The sequence below is a fragment of the Thermobia domestica genome, chromosome 18 (assembly GCF_964235325.1).
Source record: "Thermobia domestica chromosome 18, izTheDome1.hap1.1, whole genome shotgun sequence".
Taxonomy (NCBI): domain Eukaryota; kingdom Metazoa; phylum Arthropoda; class Insecta; order Zygentoma; family Lepismatidae; genus Thermobia; species Thermobia domestica.
The window spans coordinates 182771382-182793802 of NC_137471.1; the positions used below are offsets into that span (position 1 = coordinate 182771382).

A 22421-nucleotide genomic window follows, 5' to 3' on the forward strand; every position below is an offset into this window, starting at 1 on the left:
AAGCTTATATAGGCAATAACGTAAAATTATCATAACTTGATAACGAGAGCTAATCTTGCATTTTCATTAACATTTTCGTTATCAGCACACCCGAAAATATAAAGATTAGCTGTCTTCATGCCGGTTACAGAAAAAAAGGTAAAATTTTATTGGCTAGTGTTATAATTTACGTACTGGAGAGGTGTTTCCAGAATATAATTATGTTTTCTTTTTCATTTACTGCAAACAAATAGGTGGTAGCACCTTGAACAGAGGTCAATTGCATCAAGGCCTAGGCCAGTATGAAAACAAATTTACATTGATTTCCAATAACAAAATAAAGTTAATGCCTATGAATGCAGAATAAAAACAAACAAATTCAATTGGTGGTAGTTTTAGTTCAAAAGCTCTGAAACAACAACAAGGCGTCAAACTAATGTCGGGTATTGTGCGACTTATTCGATCAATAAGTGAATCAAGATCAAAATGTAATTTGGAGTGATTTCAAAACAAACAATACTATTTTATCAAATTAAAATGACCTGCACGTGAGGAAGGTTTGGATGGTATGAATTTGGTAGCAGTCTGTTCGAAGAATAAACAAAATGTCAATTCGATTGTTGAATTTGTTCTTTATGTAAGCCAGGATTCAGTGAGTTATGAAAGTGAGTGTTATATTATTGGATTTAACGGACAAGAATCCAGAGTTACGTTAACACGGAATATGACCTATTGAGAAACTCTAAGAGGTTACATTGTGTGTTGTAGGTAATTGGTAAATAATAACGTAACCGAACTATAAGAGTTAACTTGTTTTTGCAGTATATGTTCGCTGACTGTGTAGTCTAAAACAGTGGTTCTCAACCAAATTCCTATCACGACCCCCATTTTATCACATCCTCTTGCCAGAGAGCCCCTTATAATTTCTGGTTGTAATACGTTCGTGTGGGATTTTCAATATACCTCTTGCGGAGATCTTACGATATTCATCTATTTCTATAATAGTAGAGTCCATTTCTTATATATAGTGGATACAGTAACTTCCCTGAAAGCAAATAGATTAAAGCCAACTTTACTCAGTTCATTCATATTAGAAATATGGAATCCGATTCGACATACTGTGTTAAAATGAATACCATTGGCCGGACTGTTTTTTAAGTTAATTTTGAGCTTAATGTCCTGTTCAGCAGCGAGGATATATGAGACGTGGACAAACACATTAACGTAGAATCCGCACCACATGAGCTTCTGCCGGAAATCGAACTCGGGTCTCTCACGCCAAAGACGCGTACCCTAACCGTTTAGCCACGAAGGATCTCCTGAGTGTTTTTTCTTCCATGGTAAGCATTAAAAGAGAAAAAATCGCTTATCAGTTGAAAATGACTTGATAATGTGCGTCACGAAGATTGAATTGGTCATTTCCACCCTAGTGAAATCACACCATGCTCAGGTATCTCATTAGCTTTCAATTTTAATTGTATTTCATTATGCAAGTGTTGTTAGATTTTTATTTTTCTGGTATTTCAATATGCAGTTCTCATTAGTTTCATATCGTACCTCTTTCATTTAAATTGATTTTTAAACAACTCTGCGCCTGTTGAAAATGTTTAGTAGACCTATTTTTTGTTGTTCTTAACAGTATGTTTAAAAATAAAAATATTCCTATCAGAACGAAATTCAAAATAATATTGAAAAATATGCTCCGGTAATACATCTAATTATATTTATCACTTCTGCTTATTTTCGCGAGCCCCATGAAACCCTCTCGCGACCGCCAGGTTGGGAAACTCTGGTCTAAAATATAGTACTACTAAGTTCAAATCTGCAGATGAAGGAATTGAAACACAAAACAGGCAAATCCAACGTCAAAGAATGTTCCGGGACATGTTGAAAACATTTGTCTGGAATGTACCTTTAGAGAATTCTACAAAAGTGAAGTGACGAAGGACGGAATCTAAGAAAAACTTACATTCCAACCAATATATATGTTACCTAAGTTAAACCTTGTTTGAATTATGCGGAAAGAAAAACTCTAATTATGAAGTTATCAGAGAGCTCTTCTTTCTTTTCTTTACTACCGTTAAAAGTCTGCAAATTAATCCTTGTTTCGCGAACCGCGAACATTAAAAAATAGAAAGCTAGTGTTATAGATGATTGTTCTGTGTCGTTTTCGTGATAAATCTACGTCATTACAAAATAATTAGGATAGACCAATAGAGAACAGTTATTGATTCACTTCTCGTCAAATCACTAGCACTTTTTTTTCTTATTTCCACGATGGGTTCTGTTTCTACTAGAAGTAATTTGTCATGAATCAATATATTAATAAAATTATTAATTTAAAATATAAACATGAATTCAGAATGTATTTATATTTTAAAACTTAACTCTGTACAAATTATATAATAGCTCTCTTCGTTGGTCTAACGCACTGGTTCTCAACCGATATGTCGTGACCACTTTGGGAATCTACGGTCTATTAAGTAAATATTTTGGATTTTTTTACTCCCTTCAAAATGCCGGTTTCTTACGAAGAGACTTAACAACTGTTTGCCATTGCCATTTGGGTGCTCTAGTGAGTATAATTTTAATTTTTACGCTATCATATCATTAAGTAATCTTATCGTTAAACATGGAAAGTTTTTCTTTATTTATTAAATTTCTCTTTCGTACAGTTTTAGTTATTCTTAATACCGAGTTGTAATTATCTGATATATCTAGTTTATTATTATTATTATTTCATTTCGATATGTAATTCTAAGAAATTAGATGTCGATTAAAAGCAGGGAATTCGCGTTATTATTCACTTTAAAACTTTTTGTCGTGGCGAATTCTGTCGACGAATTTGAAGCTTAAAATATATAAAACGATAATCATGCTTGTTGTTCTCTATGGTCGCTTACTCTGAGGGAAGACCGTAGACTGAATAAAATCCTGAGACGAATATTCGGACCCAAGAGGAAAGGGAATGGCGGAAGCTTCATAACGAAGAACTGAATAATTTATACCATTCACCAAAAATTGTCAGGCTTATTAAGTCTAGGAGACTCAGGTGGGCAAGTCATGTAGCCACGACGGAAAACAGTAGGATCGTTTTCAAAGTCTTAACTGGAAGACCTAGAGGCCACGGTGACTCAGTGGTAGAGCGTTCACCTCTGGTGCTGGGGGTCCCTGATTCGATCCCCGCTGGCGCCAAGTGAACTTTGTGGTGGAGGTTCGGGGTTCTCCCTTTCCTCCCACCATTTCATTGATTTCTCATTAACACCGTCTCCTTTAGCCTAGCCGGCATAGTCGTGGGACGTAAAGCTCAAAGATTTCATTTGATTTTTGGAAGACCAATCGGAAAACGACCATAGGAAGACGTAGGCGCAGATGGAATAAGAATATTAAAATGGATCTTGCAGAAATAGGAATACAAAGTAGAAACTGGATCCAGCTGGCTAAGGACAGAAGTCAATGAAAAGCTTTGTGAATGGGAGAAGCTTTGTGTGAACCTCCGGGTTCCAAGGTCATAGAATTACTTAGTCAGTTAATTGTAAAGTCACGCCCACAAATGGTGTAATTGATATAATTTGTACGTTGGCCCAAAAAAACATTTACGGTCACTCTACAGCTTACAGCGCAGTGTATTGCTATCAGTAACAGTTACACTGCTTAAAGTACTAATAGCTGGTATTTCCACCTTTCTGTAGCGTATTTTGGAAACGTACTCTTATATTTACTATGTACTGTTAATTGTAATGTTATAGCGTTCTCTAACACCTTCGTCAGCAGATCTCTACAACTCATCTCATTTCCTTAATTTTAACTTGCGCTGTTCCCTATGCAAGGAAAACAAGGAACTTATAAAAATAATAAGAAGAAAATATCATCATCATGTATTATATTCCTTGCACTAGAAGTCTCTTCTTTTGAAATTTTGTCAAGTGTTTCCTTTACGCAATTCATTCATTATTTCGATTCAGTGAATTGGTTCAATGTTCCGGTTTTTTGAATGAATCATTTCCAGTCTCTACGTCACAGTGACTCCTGTATAGCAGGAACTAGAAAGGTCAAGCGGTGTTTCTGTTAGCTTGGAGTACTCGCTGGTCGGGCGGTGTGTGCTGATGAAAGTGAAATGTGGCGCGCAGTTACATGCCGTGTTCGAGATATGAATACTTTCCGCGATGAACGTTACATTCAATTAGTTATTTTGTGAAGAATTTCTGTGTAATTTAAACTTATTTAAATTATCTAGTGAAGTTTGAAACACAGAAGAGAATAGTTGCAAATTTGGTTTCAGTGTGGGAATACTGAAATTAAGTAGGACTTGAATTTCATGTTAGATAGTGTGTTATTTTTCTCCTTTCGTGGAGAAGACTGAAAGTGAGGAGGCACGCAGCTGACTTCTAACCATCTATATAATTTTTAGTTATGTAGTTATTTTTTGTATAATATGTATGTTTTTAAAAAAAATTACATATAGTAGTAATTGTGCTGGGGGTTTAGCGAGCTTGTCCCCCCTCCCCTTAAGTGAATAAAAATTCATGCGTCATTTCACTTGCTTCTGGTACATGAATTCTGATATAATGTCAAGTTTTAGGTTTGTATGAATTGTTTTCTAGAGCTTTGTGAAATTAGGAAATATGGCCGTTCCTGGTGTAGTATTTTCGTTTATTATTTTGAACGCTGAATATTTGAAATATTGATTAATTTAGGACTTTTTAAGAGTAGAAATTAGGGTCGTAATAAATTTTTCGTTGCTTTGAAAAGCAATGTTAGAACAATTAGTGAAAGAATGACAGCAGGAATCACTATGATTCCAAACCCGATTCTTTTTCGGAGAAACTAGTTCTTCGAAACATTTAAGGAACTGTTCTAAGAAATCAGTTCTTTTGAAATCGGAATCATTGAACGAATCAAAAATGAATGACTTACCTAAAAGAAAAATTTGCCGAAATTTTTATTCCAGCACAAAACTTAGGCAGAGATTTTTATGGTAGTTCGTACAAACTTTACTCACTTCAAATACATGTTTTATGGACAAACTGTTATAATGTTAAATCTACGTTAAACTTCGATGATTACATATTTTTTTTATCTTGTCATTGAATTGTTTAAAAAATAAGTTTACAAATTATTATAAGCATGCGACAATTCATATTGTTAAATAATTATACTCTGTACAATGTTATTTTACTCCTGAATTCGTTTTCTTACGTTTTCAGGGAATAACATTTCTGAAAAGACGTGATTCATGTGTAGTATTTGAATTTTATAATATTCCGTCTCTGGTATCACAATTAACGAAGGAAAAAGATGACATACTCACAGAAAAAAGAAATAATCCAAAAAGAGTCTTCATTCTCTGATGAAAATGTTAATAAAAATAGCCATCGCCTGGAAACAAAGAAATAAAACAATTACGACCTTTCATAAAAGTACAAGCACATTGTTATTATTTATTATTTTAAGTACCGTCAGTGAGGGTAATTATGAGACAGACTTCACAACTTTTCCCCGTTACTCAGCTTACATTACTTTTGAAAGCAGTTAACCTAAGCAGCTGTTTATGGTGCTAATAGCAAGCTTTCCAATGCTAATGAAAAATGTTTGTATACCTGCAGCCATGTTTACAAAACAAATGCTCATTACATTCCCACAACCTACCATGCAGTAACCTTACGTCAAGTAGTTCCCTCCGCCTGCCAAATAGTTTCATGTTTAGAACCGCTTATATAAGAAAATAAACACAACTTTCGCTCGCCTTAAACATTATCAAGCACACAAAGAAGCAAATTATTCATTTCTTCCAGGTAAATTTTCAAAATTTTGCTAGAAACGGACGACAAACTTTGGAACTTAACCCATTTTTTGTTTCATTTTGTAGGTGTATGAATACTTTTTTCGCTAACTGTATATTGTTTAGTATAATTGAAAGGACGAAACACAGAAGAGTCTCCCTTCAACCACCTTACTGTGGAGACAAAAGACCTTCCAACCACCCACACTTTATTGGCTTCTTTTCACAACTGGAAGTAGCAGTGCCACAAAAATAGGTTTCGTTAAAATATAGGAAATCTAGGAGTTTATAGGAAGAGACGCAAATATAGGAAAAACGGGAAATACAGGAGCATTGAAAAGCCTGTAATAGGGTAACAACTTGCTGCCAAGAAATTTCCTGTCATCTCATAAGCTGAAGAGTAAATGTCAAATTTATGCTGTATCACAATTTCCCTCCAAAAGGGTAATTATGAGACACCTGTTGTTCCCAGCTTTCTGTAGGTGGTATTGAGGTATGAATGAGTCCATTGTGAGACAAAGAAGTCTTCGTTATTTTGTGTTTATTACCTAAAGATATACAAATATTTGTCTGAGTTACAAGAAAATAACTAAGAAAGAAAGTGAAAATAGCTATTGATGTTATTCTAACTTATTTGTGAATGTCTATAATAGTCCTATAGGCTAATACGCTATATTAGATAGTTTCAGGTTACAAAACAGGCTTATGAAACAAATTTAGACCAAGTTCTAGGCTGTTCACTAAAAATAACTTAGGCTACTTCTATTTCTTTACGTTTTAATACATTGATATGCAGTCTAAGGTATTTTCAACAAAATAATGTAGGTCTACAACTTTGAAAGTTACTAAGAAACAAGAGTATAGGAGTACCTAAACTACAGAATGCAGCTTTTGTGGAACTTAACATACTAGGATACAGAGACAGATTCCAGTATGCGTCTTATAATTACCCTCCATATAAGCAAAATGAGATACAACAACAAAATTTGTAATTCTGAAACAAAAGCCTAAGGGACAAATTCAACTTAACCTATAACTGCTGACCTACCAGGCTTCCATCAAGACACATTGGTTTTACAACAGTGATATTACTGCATGAGTAGATATAAAAGTTAATCGTAGGATTTCAAATTTCAAAACTTTTTTTTTTTTGAATGAGTTTGTTAAAAAAATAAATAAATAAAAAATTGGTATATCCAAACTTTTGTGAACTGAAACTTAAAAATGTAGACAGAGCATTGTGAAGGATGTTACTAAATGACTGTGCTCTTAATTAGTATTTATCCTACAGTGGTTGAAGATCAGTGACGGGTATCTCGTAATTACCCTCTATAGCCAGTGTCTTTTAACTTTTAATTACCCTCACTGACGCTAACTATATAAAAAGTTGTACCTTTCTGTTGCGTGGATTGCTTTATTACTCCTGAAATTCTGTCCAGCGTTGTTCTGCAGGCTTCATCTACAGGGTGCTCCGGAAGTGGACGTATCCCCCCTCCCCTTTGTTTCAACAGTATAGTGTTAGTTATGGTAGAATGTCTGTACACAGTTACCTTGAAGTTTTAAGAGTCATAAACATCGGTATGATCACCATCCATGTCGTAACACAGCTGAATTCTGCGCCAAGTTCTCGCAGATGTTTTGCGGAGATACTCCGGAGTTAGGAGGTTAAAGGCGTGTTCCACATCTGCTGGTAATTTCTACGTTGTGTGATATCGAGTGTTTCTTACTTGTTGCTTTATGAAACCCCGGAGAACATTGTCTGGTGACATCAGATCTGGACTTCTTGGAGGCCAGGAAACGTCTAATTCAGGTTATTGCGCACGCGAATCGCGAAGTGCGGTGGTGCCCCATCCTGCTGTACAACAGTGTCTTTGATACCATTTTCTTCCAGTTGATGCATCAACCAGTCATTAAGCATGTCCAGGTAAGAATGTCCATTAACATTGTCTTCGAAGGGGTACGCGCACTTCCGGACCACGCTGTACAGCACAAATTACTTATGTAGATACGTACTTCTTCTACACATCTTTTCTCTAAATTCGACTTAAAATTGTACAGAACATACATTTCTTGTGAAAACGAAGAAAAAGTATTACTGACTGCCACTTGAAACAAGGAAAATGTGCTTCTCGCTTAACCCTTTCGCTGCATAATTATTTTTGAGGCCAATCCCCAAATTTTAGCATTTATTCATAAGAAAATGAAAGTCTTAGAATTGAAACCAAACGTTGTACAAATACTACCTGTCACCACAGTATGAAAATCATTTAATTTGTTACGCTCCTGACACATTCGATTGTCAGTGTTGCCAACCTATTTACAACAATATATATAACATTATTTGCTAGAGAATGTGATATTTTCTTAACGTAGGTGCAGGTAACTTGATATAAATATCACTAAAAGAACTGAGAAAGGTATATTTGTTGTCCCCGATCTCTCCACGCATCCTGATTTAGGATGTAGATTTTCTAGGCTGTCGGCATCTTAGGCCATTTAGCCCGTCACGTTTTGAGGGATGACGTCCCTCGGCGAGCACACAATTAGGGGAAAGGGAAGGAAGGAAGCGGCCTGGGACCTATAAGTTAGGTACCACCCCGGCATTTGCCTGGTGTGAATGAGGAAAACACAGGAAAACCTCATTCAGGGTGGCTGGCCTGAAAAAGCGTTTTACACTTTTTCGACCGAGTGCCCCCACCGACGCATCCTGATTGTCAGTATTGCCATGCCATTATAATGTGTTGTTTTGGTTTTGATATTTTCTAGATAAATTTTGTTATTATTCATCATTCTTATGATTCTCTGCACCCCTCACATTATCCACACCCAATCTGTAACCTGATATTTCTCAATATCGAAAGACTTCTGTTCTGTGTTCCATCCAACCCCATGCTTCTTATCTGTCAGTGTTGCCAGCCTATTTCGAAAGGAAATTTTTGAAAATTATTTTGTAACATTCATAGTTTCTGCATGACATTCGGCAAGAGTAATTCCTGCTACCGTCAAGAACGAACTCTTAGGCCCTAAGATTTCAGTCCTACCAGCTACCAGCAAGATTTTTATTATTATTATTATTGAATTTTGGTCAAAAATCATCACTTTGATGCGGAATTAACCAGCTTCATCTTCGGATTCAGAATCTAACAAGAACGCAGCTATCTCATTGTCTTTTCTTTGGATGCCATACTTACTGCTCCAATTAGCACTGAAGCACACCTTAGCAAATGAAGCGAGACTCGTAATTCATATAACACTGCTTTAGTTCAAAGAATCACCGCCAGTTGGCAGCACAATGCAATGTATTATCGCTACGAAATATTCTATATCATCAGTTCGACTAAAATGGAATTTCGCAGCGAAAGGGTTAATAGGTGCCTTCCCCTCCAATTCAGGCAGAGCATGTACCATCACCATATCACTTATTGTTGAAACTTTTATTATAGAAACTTTACATGTTTTTAAGGGACCCATATTTTTTTTTTCTTTTGTTTTGTCGAAAAAAAATTTTTCGCCAAGTAATGGGCAAGCAAAGACAGGCAGTACAATTTATGAATTGTTGAAAACATGGAAGATGGTCAACTTCGGAGCCCCACCATTCAGCTATGGAGACAGGTAGAGTTATAATTCTTATATGGATACGCAGATCGTACAACGGCCATCCAATAAATTCTGACCATCTACAAAGAGCCCTGAATTATTACCTCAGTGATGTTTTGGAATGCTCCAGTCGAAGTCCCAATAAGTGCGATGTCATTACAATGATTGAAAATGGACACAAAGTTAAAAGAATCGAAACGTTTTCTGACGCGTTCCATCACAGAAACTTATGGACTGTTTAAACAGAATGGATCACTCGAAATTTTATAGTATTCTACCAAAGTGGGTCAGTCCGCAACCTGCGAGGGAGGTGTATATGCGTGTATTGTGCGAAGTTAGCTGCTACTGCGTTGCAACAAATCAAAGGTGCAGCCTGTATTGAAGTTGTCATACTCATGAGCAGTGTGACCACCGCTAGTATTTCGTACTAGATCTAGTATCTTTTATAATATTTTAGTGTTCTAGTACGTTCACCAAAAAATCTAGTACTTTTCTCATAAATACATTTGGGAGACAAAAAGGAATCTTATGAAAATTTGGCAATGTACGAAAATTTCACTGTTCCTGGTAACTTTTTCTGCGTTTTTTCAACAGTGGTATTTACAAGAGCGGAAGTGGGACATAAGTGCCTCCTCCAACTAATAAATGACCACAGTAAACGGTATTACATATTTGGTGATCCGTTTAAACGGTAGGCTATTAAGGAATTAAAACTCGATTTTCTCAATAAGCTCATTTTATGATGTTTCTTGTTTAATCCCGACATCCTCTATATTTGTCATACTTGGGTTACTTCAGTGGTTTTACAGTGAGTTCTAATACGACAATCAAGCAGGGATTCCGCCAGGGGTAAAGTCAAAATTGGGAAGGTGTAAGTGGTTTGCACGGTTTGTATCAAATTTTCACTTTTAAAAAGTTCGGAGTTCTTTCAAGAATGTGGAAGTCACTCCCCCACCCAGAGGGGAGGGGGGCTGCCGGAAACCTTCTAATAAGATATTAATATCATAAAATGTCATAAAGAGAGTGAAACGGAGCAGATAAAATTTTAGTACTTTTTCCCCAGACCTAGTACTTTTTTTCTGCATAGATAAGTACGAAATATTTTTGTTGGGTGGTCACACTGCTCATGAGTGACCTATTTTCATTAGTATTATGTTCCATAGAAAATGACACCTGTTTTCTTCAAGAATGTGGTGAATGTCCTGGAGTGGAAGGAGTAAGTGGGGAGTCTTTACTGATCCTGATGAAAATGAAAGTGTTATATATGCCATATACGAAGACAATGATATCATTTAAAAAACTGTGCCACTTTCTGTTTTCGTATTGTATGTTCCTGGTTTACCTGTACGAATTATTAACTCATGACTACATCAAGAAAATACAAAGAAAATTAATTGCTATCGAAAAGCATTGTGTAAAATTTCAAGATATGAATTCTATTTTACCGCACATGGACTTCACTGAAAACGACAGTTATTCTGCAAAAGTGAAATTCAGAGTTATCACTGGAAAAATGAGTAAATCTCCATCTTTACGGCACTGGTATATTATTATGAAAAACGGATAGTTTTGCAGTAATAAGCAATGACAAAACACATGATCCGGCTCATGTATTCAACGCCATAGACAAGATTCTAAAAATACTCAAAGAAAAACTACAAGCGTCTACAATTTCACAAACCATGTCAGTAATTTCTGATGGTGCTGCATCCCACTTTAAAAATTGCTTTCAGGTGTTTGAGATGCAGACTGGTAAGATAAAGCAGTGGATTTTCAGTGAAACCGGCCATGGCAAGGGTCCCTGCGATAGTATTGGGGTGATTGTGAAGAATGTGGCAACGCAGCATAACCTTACGCAAAAAAAACACACACACACAGTATTAAAACTGCAAAAGAATTCGTGAGTATAGTGCAAGTACAAAAACTCTGGGTATTACCCTTGTTTTGTTGCTAGGAACTGAAATTGACAATTTTCGAGGGGGAAAATGAAAGCAAGAATTGAAAAGTATGCGACCGACAACGTATTCAACGAAGTCACCTTTGACCAGGGTTGGCAAAAAACCTGGTTTTTATTGAAAAAACCAAAAAAACGTTTTTTTTTGTTTAAACATTTTTTTTTTTTTGTTTAAACCAGGTTTTTTTTTTGGTTTAAATAATTTGCTCTATGCACATCACATTGGACAGAAATAAGTTTGTTTCAATTAGGTGTTATTATGTAACAACCGGGTTATGCTGGAAGGGGTCACATAAGCTTAAAGCGGAGTTCAAACCGTTTCTCGACTTACATCCGAAAAAAATTGTCCTCCATTTGAACTTGAAACCGAGACTAATGTGATGGCCACAAATGTGATACGTCTGCCGACTCACTCATGCAGGACTCCCGATACGTTATACTGATCTTTACAACTTTTAATCTAATTGTCAAATTATCAAGAGTCATTTGAGGACAAAAAGATAAACAGTTGTACAAGCGAAACCATTATATAGAATTACATATGGACAATTTCAAAATATTGCAGAGTACAGAAGGAATAATTAAGTACAAGTTAGTTCACTACAACTTTTATTAGTAAAAAAAAAAAAAAAAAAAAAAAAAAATGCATATCAGTAAGAAAAGTGAATAAAGATACGAATTATTTGAGTACACTTTGGCTCTGACCCATTTATACATAAATAGATACCAAAGATACTTCTGATTTCAGTAAATGCCTCTCGTGGGGTTTGTATGACCCCCCCCAAAAAAAGTACGGTATTTCGATATATTTTATCAATAGTAAACATTATTAAAGCGAAACAATATTTGGATTTTTAATTTGATTGTAATTGCATAACAACAAACTAAAAAATCACAAAAGAAACATTCATAAACTTATAAAAAAAAAGTTGCTTTTGTATTATAATCTCTTTGAGTAACGAATGGGGAATTTAGGTCTGAATATAATACGAATAATGTAGGAGTGACACGCGATAACCCATAAATGTGTGTTCATCAAGATTTTAGGAACACTTACACTTTTACGAACATTTTTCGTTTTTTTGGTTTAAACCAGCTTTTTTTTTTTTTTTGTGTGTGTGTGTGTGTGTGTGTGTGTGTGTGTGTGTGTGTGTGTGTGTGTGTGTGTGTGTGTGTGTGTGTGTGTGTGTGTGGAAAAAATCAGCTGGTTTAAACTAAGGTTTAAACCAGCCAACCCTGCCTTTGAATTTCCCAAAATAGCGAAGTTTTTATGGCAGTAACGGATCACCATGAACTAATTTCATGCTTCCCCCAAAATCGAGATTCTGCAATTCACAGTGTAGATTTAAGGAGTCTGCAAAATGGAACTTTTATTACATGCATATGTGATAACCAGTAAATCAGGAATTCGTGCAGTTTATGCTTCCACGCGGACCTTCAACGGAGTACAGGTCTCCAGAAGAGCATACGAGAAGTTATAAAAAAAAAAAAATAAATAAAAAAAATAAAAAAATAAAAAATAAAAATAAAAATTAAAAAAAATGTGTTATGTGACTATCAACAATGTGCTACGAGCTGTGAGTGCACTAACACTCATAGAAGCATTTGCATGGTTAGATGCTATTAGCGAAGAAGACACTAAGCAAACAAATGATTGCTTCAGTGTGGGAAAAAAAAAAAAAATCAGTGAAACTTTGTTTCCGAAGACCATTTTAAGTAAAGTTAAAATCTAGGTATTTCTAATCGTAATTTCCACCTGAGATTGCTCGGGTTTACGAAGACAGAGGAGGAGTGGGGAGAGGTTCATTTTACTATTTCAGAGAACCTTTTTAGTCAAAATATTAAAAAAAGCAGTTAGGAAAAAGTTTTGTTCTTTATTTAATGAATGTGAGCCACAAGCGTCATGAAATTGTTGCACTTGAATTGTTTCCAGTGTTGCCAACTGGGACACCAAAATTAACGAAACTTCGTTAACTTCAAAAGGCTGTAGTTAATTCATGAAGCATTGGTCGAGAATGTTATTTGGTCTGTTTATTATTCAAGTAAAGTTGAACCATCTGACAAAATTTCAGAATTTTAAAAATGGCACCAAAAAGTGGTAATTTTTGAAAATTTGACAATTTCTCGAATTTTTTGCGAGAAAATGGTTGCAAAGAGACGCGAATACAAAATATTTTTCGGAAAGTGGATAATTAGGTCTTACGAACCCTGAAAACAGAATTTTAAAATTCGAACCGGAAGTGCTCGAAAAAAATTCGCGAACTTCGACTTTTTAGATAAACTTACGTTCATTTGTTAATTTATGTACAAAAAGATACGCATAAAGAAAAACACAGGTTTTTTACAATGCTGGCTAGAATATTTATTATAAAAAAATAAACTAGAAAAATAACAGTTTCGGAAGTATAGCACTTCCTTCCTCAGACTACACTCTACAACTGAAATCAGAAATAAAATTATACACAATAAAGGAAGGAGATTCTTTATTCTGAATTGCATACTTTATTTTCTTTACTCAAGATGGACACAAGGCCATATTATCATAAAGATACGCATGCGCAAATCAAACTATAATAAAATATAGTTTATTTATATCCCTATGTACGTACATATCACAACAAGAATTATAAGTCTACCTGTCTCCATATCTAAATGCTGGGGGTCCGAAGTTGACCATTTTCCATGTTTTCTACAATTCATAAATTGTACTCCCCGTCTTTGAAGGCCCATTAGTTATCGGGAATTTTTTTTCGACAAAAGAAAATAATATGGGTTCCTTAAAAACAAGTATAGTTCCTATTAAAAAAAAAAAAAAAAAAAGTTTCAACAATATCCGAGATGATGATAGTACAATTTTATATTATTTTCCTGAGTTGAAATGGAAGGCACCAAATCTGTTATAGCCAGGAAGTTTGCCTGGTTTATTGAAGTTCAGTGCCTCTTTTCAGCACCAAGGCTACAGGAGACAGTTTAAGGTGAAATCCGAACCATCGTAATATTGTTCAAATTTCACACATGAAGCAACAGAAATCGATCCCAGGTTCCCATGCATCAAAGGCGTTTTCCAAGATAGATATGTTGGTTATATACGACCATAACAGACATTAAAGAACAAGCACATTTTCTTTCTGTTTCGAGTGGCTGTGAGAAATGTTTTAGTGTTTTGGAAGCAAATTTATATTTTACACAATTTTAGAACCATTCTAAAGAGAAGATGCACAAGGACTACTAGCCTATACAAGTAATTTGTGCGTCAGATGAAGTCCAACGAAGGAAGGACTCGTCTTTCTCTTGCATGTAAACTTCAAAGACGGTTTTTCCTCCCTTTCTATTAGAAGACGGATATGAATGGTGTTCAACAATTATTGTCTCTGATACAGGAATTGGAAGAAAAATATGCTTATAATATGTCGTACTCTAAACCTTTAGAAGTATGAGTGCCAAAGAACAGAGCAATATCGTTGATACTGGCTGTTTTGTGTTTTGCAGGTAGCAACTGCGTCTGGATTGTGAAAATGTAAAAAACTGAAGTGCATGCGGTAATCAAATACTTTCAGATGAAAGGCCTAATACCGACGGAGATGCAAGCTGGTGCCGTTAGAGTATTGAGCCATAATCTGCACTACTGCCAAGTTTAAAAAAAAATAAAAAAAAAAAAAAATCACCTTAATTCCGTTGTGAACTTCCAACCGGTGGTTGGCCTCATCTAACAACCATGTGTACGCAAAAAAAAAAAAAAAAAAAAAATTATGTAGGCACGGTGACTCAGTGGTAATGATTACCTCTGGTGCGCGGATCCCTGGTTCGATTCCCGGCTAAGTAAATGTGTGCTAGACAACATCGTGCCTGTGGGTTTTCTCGGGGTGCTCCCGTTTCCTCCTACTTTCTCATTCCACCAATTTTTCAATCATCGTCTCCTTTAGCCTAAAGGGGATAATAGTGAGACGTTAGACTGAAATATTTCATTTTAGCAAAAAGGTATTAATGTTGTGTATGACCTGGGAGTGAATGACAGAACAAAAATAGTACGGAAAAGAAGTGTGAACACGGATGGTTATATGCACCGTACAAAAGAAGAATTCTGGATCAAAACTTACGGTTGAAAAAAAACTGTCTGTCAGACAGATTCTCAAAATGCTAACTGTGATTCGAAAGCGCGAAAGATTGCATGTACTAGAGGCCAATTTAGCCCTCTTCAAACGGAATCCTGAAAATTTTCTTTCTAGAGACGTAACTGGTTATGAGATTTGGGTACATAACTTTGAACCTGAAAGTAAAGAGCAAAACTTGCACTTGTGGTACTAAGCATCACCAGTTCTCCGCAAATTCAAAGTCATGCATCCACTAGAAAAGTTATGCACAATGAATTACCAAATTACGGGCAGCCATCAAGGAAGAAAGGAGAAGCACAATACACAGATATAAGTCCTCTTGCAACACGATAATGGCCACACTCATACAATGATTTGATTTGTTTTTGAGTATAGCGTCTCTTTCAGCAGCAAGGTATATGAGATGTGGACCTACAGGTTAACGTGGAATTCGAACGTGAGTTCGAGTCCACCTGACCTCCCAGATCTGATTTAACACCCTGTGACTTCTTCTTGTGGGGGTACTTTAAGAACTTTGTTTGCGTGCCCCTACTACCGCAATTTTTAGTCGAGCTCAAAGAACGCATTAGTGTTGCAGTACTGGCAATTGACAGGAGTATGCTACAAAATGTATGGAACAGGTTGCTTGGTTTAAACCAGCTGTTAAAAAAAAAAAAAAAAAAAAGCTTTAAATCGTATGGACTTCATGGTGAAGTTTCCACATATCAAACCATTTGCATTAGTTTTATCTCCTTTTCACCTTCTAATCAAGGCGTCCCATGTTCAATTCTCGGTCGAACCACAACCCTTTTTTCAAGTGTAAACCAAGTAGCGGTTTGTATGTCACTTTAAGCGAACGCCTTCTTCTTACTCAGTATTACATAAGGATGTTAAGCCTAAATGCACGAAACGAAACCAAATTGTGTGCCTGAATGCCTGTTGTTTTATTATAAAGCCGAGGGTGCTTAAATATATTGATAGAAATTGGCAAAATTTATCGAGTGCGTATGTAGCTTCAAACATTAGCATGGATTGGATATCTAGAGCGTGAACAGGAAATTTGGATTTTCTACAATAAGAGCGATTGTATGTGAAATAATGTGTTTTATGTGCAGTTGTATAGTTTTGTGCTGTTCCATTGTGTATATTACGTATGTGCACCCAGATGTCCGAAGACACTAACACAGTTATGGGTGATCACGAATGGACATGGCAAACGGACGGTGCGAAGACCCATACAGCAGACGGTGTGACATGGATAAGAATTAATACTCCTGACTTTATCGAACCTAACGACTGGCCGTCTAAAAGTCCAGATCTCAACGTGATGGATTATTGCATTTGGGGTATACTGCTATAGAAGGTTCAAGAACACAGGAGAGACATCACAAACATTGATGGTCTGAAAGCTGTACTGACAGACGCCTGGAACAACGTTACACTTCAAACTATCCAGAATACCACCGGAAATTGGTTACAACGTCTACGCTGCTGTGTGGAAGCCAAAGGGAATCATTTTGAGCACTTGCATTGATTATGAAAATTCAAGTGACAGTGTCAGTAAAATATAAATGAAAATGTGTGTGTCTAACTCATATTACAGAATCTACAATAAATTTCCTGCTTTTTTGTGGGGGGCACTTTGTAGTTTTAATTTAATTGAATGATATCTACATACTAAATTTGTAATTTAATTTTTACAAATTGTTTTAGCGTACTGATTATGATACGTTGACCATAAAATTTTACGTGCCAAGCAATAACAGAAATGTTTTGCATTTAAAGTAATAACACGATTTTCCCAATAGCTAAAGCGGGAGTTTCCAGATTTATATTGTAAATGTGCCCTTCTGCTTCCTCTTCGTATCAAAACCTGAGACTTAATCTCAAGAGATGCTTACATAATATAAATAAAATATGTTTGCTAATTGTCTCGGGTAATTAGTGTAACGATCATAATACCCAAGGTTTAGGGAATTTAATATAAATTAGGCTTTTTCAATTAGACTAAATTTTAATCAGGAAAGCAAAGCAAAACAAAACAAAACAAAACAAAACAAAAATCTAATTGAATTAAAAGTTCCTTAATTAACAAAAAATGAGTTCTTTAATTGTTCAGTTGTCTGTGAAAAAGAAAGGTTGACCTCTTTAAAACTAGAGGTCACCGCCTATTTAATACCTTAAATTCTGCTTGCTTCAGCCAAGAAGCGTTTAATCCAAGAATAACTAAGATTTTCTCTACAAGAGGTTTTGAACATGCGTTCTCGTACAAGCTATCATAAACCTCGCAATCTCTAAAGACAGTCCCAACATTCTGAGCACTGTCTGGCCTAAAGTCCCTAATTCAGGTATTGCCCTTTACTGGACGAACCTTCAGAAAATAAAACTAGCTACTAGCTATTAATCATTAAACAGGAAAAGGGGGAAATTTCCTTCAGTTAGGAATACAGCACCTTCATTCAAGGTTCGGTAATAGGAAGCAATCTCAAACTCCATAGCCTGTCATCCTCTTACGTGAGGAATCAGCTGTGTAAAATTTTCTAATCCAGCTAGTCAAAAGCAACTGATTTATATATATATATATATATATATATATATATATATATATATATATATATATATATATATATATTCGGCTCCAGTTGCCATAGCGACGACCTTCAGTAAAATTCAATCAAAATTCATGTAACAGCCAGCACCCAAAACGGACGTTGCCTCCAAAAGCAATAATAGTCCCTACTAAATTTTGTTTTTACACAAATTTCCTATCCAGGGGTCGACCACCTATCCTTAATCTAAACCCCAAGGACATACAACCAGAATTTAAATATTCCGATACGTATTCCTCTAAAACAAATCTAAAATCTTGGTCCTACCAGACAGCATCTTTTCGGTTGCACCCTCGCTCCTGACTTATAGCGAAGAAGAAACGAGACCTCAAGAGCACGGCGGCTCCTCTGAAAGAAAATTCCGTCTCAAATGCTTGAAATGAATGAAAGAATCTGACATCCCTCTGCTATTTCCCTTGTCTCTTATATATGATTTTACAACCCCCACAACCAGTCCGCAATAACGTGAGAGCTGTCGTTGTGCTTAGCAGTGTTTCAAACTAAATTAGCTACCTACCAAAAGGAAAACTTTAGCCTAATTAGAATTAATTTTCTCTAAAGCTGTAAAAGATAATTTTCTGATTAAGCATATATATATATATATATATATATATTCAGATTAAGCATATATAGATATATATATCAACAAGATACAAAATGATCAAACTGTATATATATATATATATATATATATATATATATATATATATATATATATATATATATATATATACAGTGTTTGATCATTTTGTATATTGTAATCAGTTTGATCATCATACATATAAATGATTAATAAGTATTTACCATATTTTACCATGTTTTTACTAGCGCTGGTATTAACTACTAATTATATATTTATTAATGGAATCAAAGAAGTAACATGAATATTAAATTACTTTATAAGATATGTAAATATATACAAAAAATAGCAATGAGTCTGAAAGAGCTCATTGCAATAGATAATTCTGTATAATGGTTTCATTTGTGCAACTGTTTATTTTATGTCCTTCTGAAATGACTCATAATAATTATATTAACAAGTATGTAAAGATCAGTACAACGTATTTTTATCAGGAGTCCTTCGTGAGTGAGTCAGCAGACTCATTGTATTGGTGAAAAATTAGTCCCGGTTTGAAGTCCAAATGGAGAACAATTTGCCTCGGATGTAAGCCGAGAAGCGGTTTGGATTCCGCTATAAACTTATGTGACCCCTTCTTTCCAGCATAATCCCGTTGTTGCGTAATAATACCAAGTCGAAAGAAACCTATTTCTGCCCATATGTAATATAAATACATGGAGCAAATTATTTAAACAAAACAAAACAAAAAAACTCGTTTAAACAAAAAAAAAACGGGTTCTTTTGTTTTTTTAAAAATAAAAACCATGGTTTTTGCCAACCCCGGTATGAAATAAGCTCGAGTATCGTCTGGACGTGTGTCGTTGTCACCAAGGGGCACATACTGGACATTTGTAGCGTGTACGAAATAGGTCAGTTTGTGGTTCTTTCCATATATATATATATATATCTTTCATATGTATAGGTGTAATGCTTTTGAAAATATAGCCTTTTCAAAATGAAGGAATCATTTATGCTAGCTCTGTATTCAACGAAATAAATAAATAAATAAAATTTTAAAAAATGCACAGCTACTTTTTTTAACGCTAATAATGTAGTTTGATGTTATCCACTTTAGAGCAATGTTTCCTAATTGCTTTTTTCAAGTGGATGCTACTTTTATCATTTAGAATATTCTACGGAACACACTAACCCTGTCCCCGTAGAAAGAAAATTTATTTATTAAAGGCGTGTACGATACCGCTTAGATACGGGGGAGTTACAGTGAGATTTAAAAATACTGTTAATGAAAACTTCCTGAATTATATTGCTTGTTTCCTTTATTTTTTCAGTTTCACGTCCTACGATCATGCTCCGAGGTTAAAGGAGACTGTCATTATTATGATGAACGAAATGGTGAAATGAAGAAAATGGGAGAACCCCAAGAAAACTCATATACACACGATGTTTGTTCACCACAAAGCCCACTTGACGTGAACTGGGATCGAGCTAGACTTCATGTAGCAGAGATGGAGGCTTTACCATTGAGCCACAGCCACCAGACTTTCTATTGGCACTTTGGCACTAACAGAAGAAAGCATATAAGTTCATAAGTGACGACTATCAACAATATTTTGTAATAACATCAGCCTTTGTGGTGCAGAGTAGCTTCAGCATGTTTAGAGTTTAAGAAGCCTTTAAATGTCATTTCTAAGAAATTCATTGTCATTATCTTAGAAAGTATTTCTCAAGAAAGGAGTTGCAGACTCACAGTTTTTCCTTTTATTACCGTTTTATCAATAAATACTGCATCCAGATATATCCCACATAAACTGGTGACCATTACAAAGCACGAATGCTACCTAACCTAGTCATGGCAGAGCGAAGCTGGTGGGCCCGCACGGTAGAGCGTCCGTGACGGTTGGTATACGCGCAAAAGGGGATATCGCTAGACAGTTGATTACTGTCTGGCTCAAACCTCTTGACGTTTAAGGTATGCCCTCTTTTTTGTAACACCCAATTAAAGTTACACGAGGTTGCCTAATACTCAATGCTTGGGGAAAATATTATTTGCACTCAAAACAAAAATGTCTTCGTTAATAGAATGTTAGTGTATGTTTAGAAAAAAAAAAAAAGAAAATCGTTTCTAAATAATTAGGGTAGAAAAGCATGATTCTACGTACAGTGGTTCATTATTTTATTGAAAGAAAATTTCTTTATATACTAGTCAATCTAAACCAGTGTTTACTCTTTCACCTTCTTGGTTTGAAGCGTTTACTTCGTTCTCCTATCTGTGTTTCACGAAAGAAACCTTTCACGTTATACTTGCACACGAAAGGAAATGAAATACGAACACATCGGTCTTACGCGCCATTGGCTTTTGCCAAACGTCAAGAGGTTTGAGCCCGGCTCTAGGTTAATTGTTTTCATAATACATTCAGAATATCATTACGATCTTTATATATAAATATGTAACTATTCACCTTCCTTTTTAACGGCCTTCCCACATTTACCGAATTTTCCGCTCAATTTCAATAATCTGTGCCTCTCCACAAAACGTAATCCTGTTTCCCCACCAACACATGTTGCTATAAAGCTGGGGAATTATCGGTAGGCAGGGTTGGCAAAAACCAGGGTTTTTATTAAAAAAAACAAATAAACCGGTTTTTTTGGTTTAAACCAGGTTTTTTTGGTTTAAACCAGGTTTTTATGGTTTAAATAATTTGCTCTATATATTCATATCATATATGGACAGAAATAAGTTTGTTTCGCCTTGATGTTATTATGCAACAACCGGGTTATGCTGGAAGGGGTCACATAAGCTTAAAGCGGAATAAAAACCGCTTCTCGAGTTACATCCGAGAGAAATTGTTCTCCATTTGAACTCGGAACCAGGACTAATTGGCCACAAATGCGATACGTCTGCCGACTCACTCACGAAGGAATCCTGATAAAAAAAAATACGATGTACTGATCTTTACATGCTTCTTAATATAACTGTCAAGAGCCATTTCAGAAGGACAAAAAGATAAACAGTTGCACAAGTAAAACCATTACACAGAATTACATATGAACAATTTCAAAGTACTACGGAGTACAGAAGAACTAATTTTGTTCAAGTTAGTTAACAACGACTTTTATTGGTCCAAATTAAAGAAATACACCGACCTAATCTGCATATCAATAGAAAAATGAATAAAGATACGAATTATTTGAGTCCACTTTGGCTCAGACTCATTTATACATAAATAGATACCAAAGATACTTATTTCACTAAATGCCTCTCGTGGGGTCTGTATGACCCCCCCACACACACACAAAAAGTACGGCATTTTCGATGTATTTCATCAATAGTAAACATTGAAACGAAACAATATTTAGAATTTTTCTTCGATTGCAATTACATAACAATAATAACAACTACAAAAAATCACAAAATAAACATTTATAAACTTATAAAAAAAAAGTTGCTTTTGTAGTATAATCTTTTTGAGTAATGAATGGGGAATTTAGGTCTGAATATAGTACGAATAATATACGGGAGTGAAACGTGATAACCCACAAATGTGTGTTCATCAAGATTTTACAAACACTTACACTTTTACGAACATTTTTTTGTTTTTTGGTTTAAACCAGTTGGTTTTTTTGAAAAAACCAGCTGGTTTAAACCTTGGTTTAAACCATGGTTTAAACCACCTTGGTTTAAACCAGCCAACCCTGTCGGTAGGGGTGACTAATTGCCTCACTACACCCTAACGTCGGCATGCCTCCACTTAAAATAAGATTTAGATTTCTGGGCTTTCGACATCTACGGCCAATTAGCCCGTCACATATGAGGGATGACGTCACTCGG

At 35.4% G+C, this 22421-nt stretch overlaps 1 protein-coding gene across 3 annotated transcripts in view; it reads right to left on the reverse strand.

Moving 5' to 3' along the window:
* Positions 1–22421, reverse strand: part of LOC145676077 (UPF0669 protein C6orf120-like) — a 123173-nt gene that overhangs the window by 84997 nt on the left and 15755 nt on the right. For all 3 annotated transcript variants that reach the window (XM_081746946.1, XM_081746948.1, XM_081746947.1), the window contains exon 2: positions 5291–5358. In XM_081746946.1, coding sequence (XP_081603072.1) covers positions 5291–5323 — 33 coding nt within the window. In that variant the 5' untranslated portion in view covers positions 5324–5358. The remainder of the gene's footprint in view (positions 1–5290; positions 5359–22421) is intronic.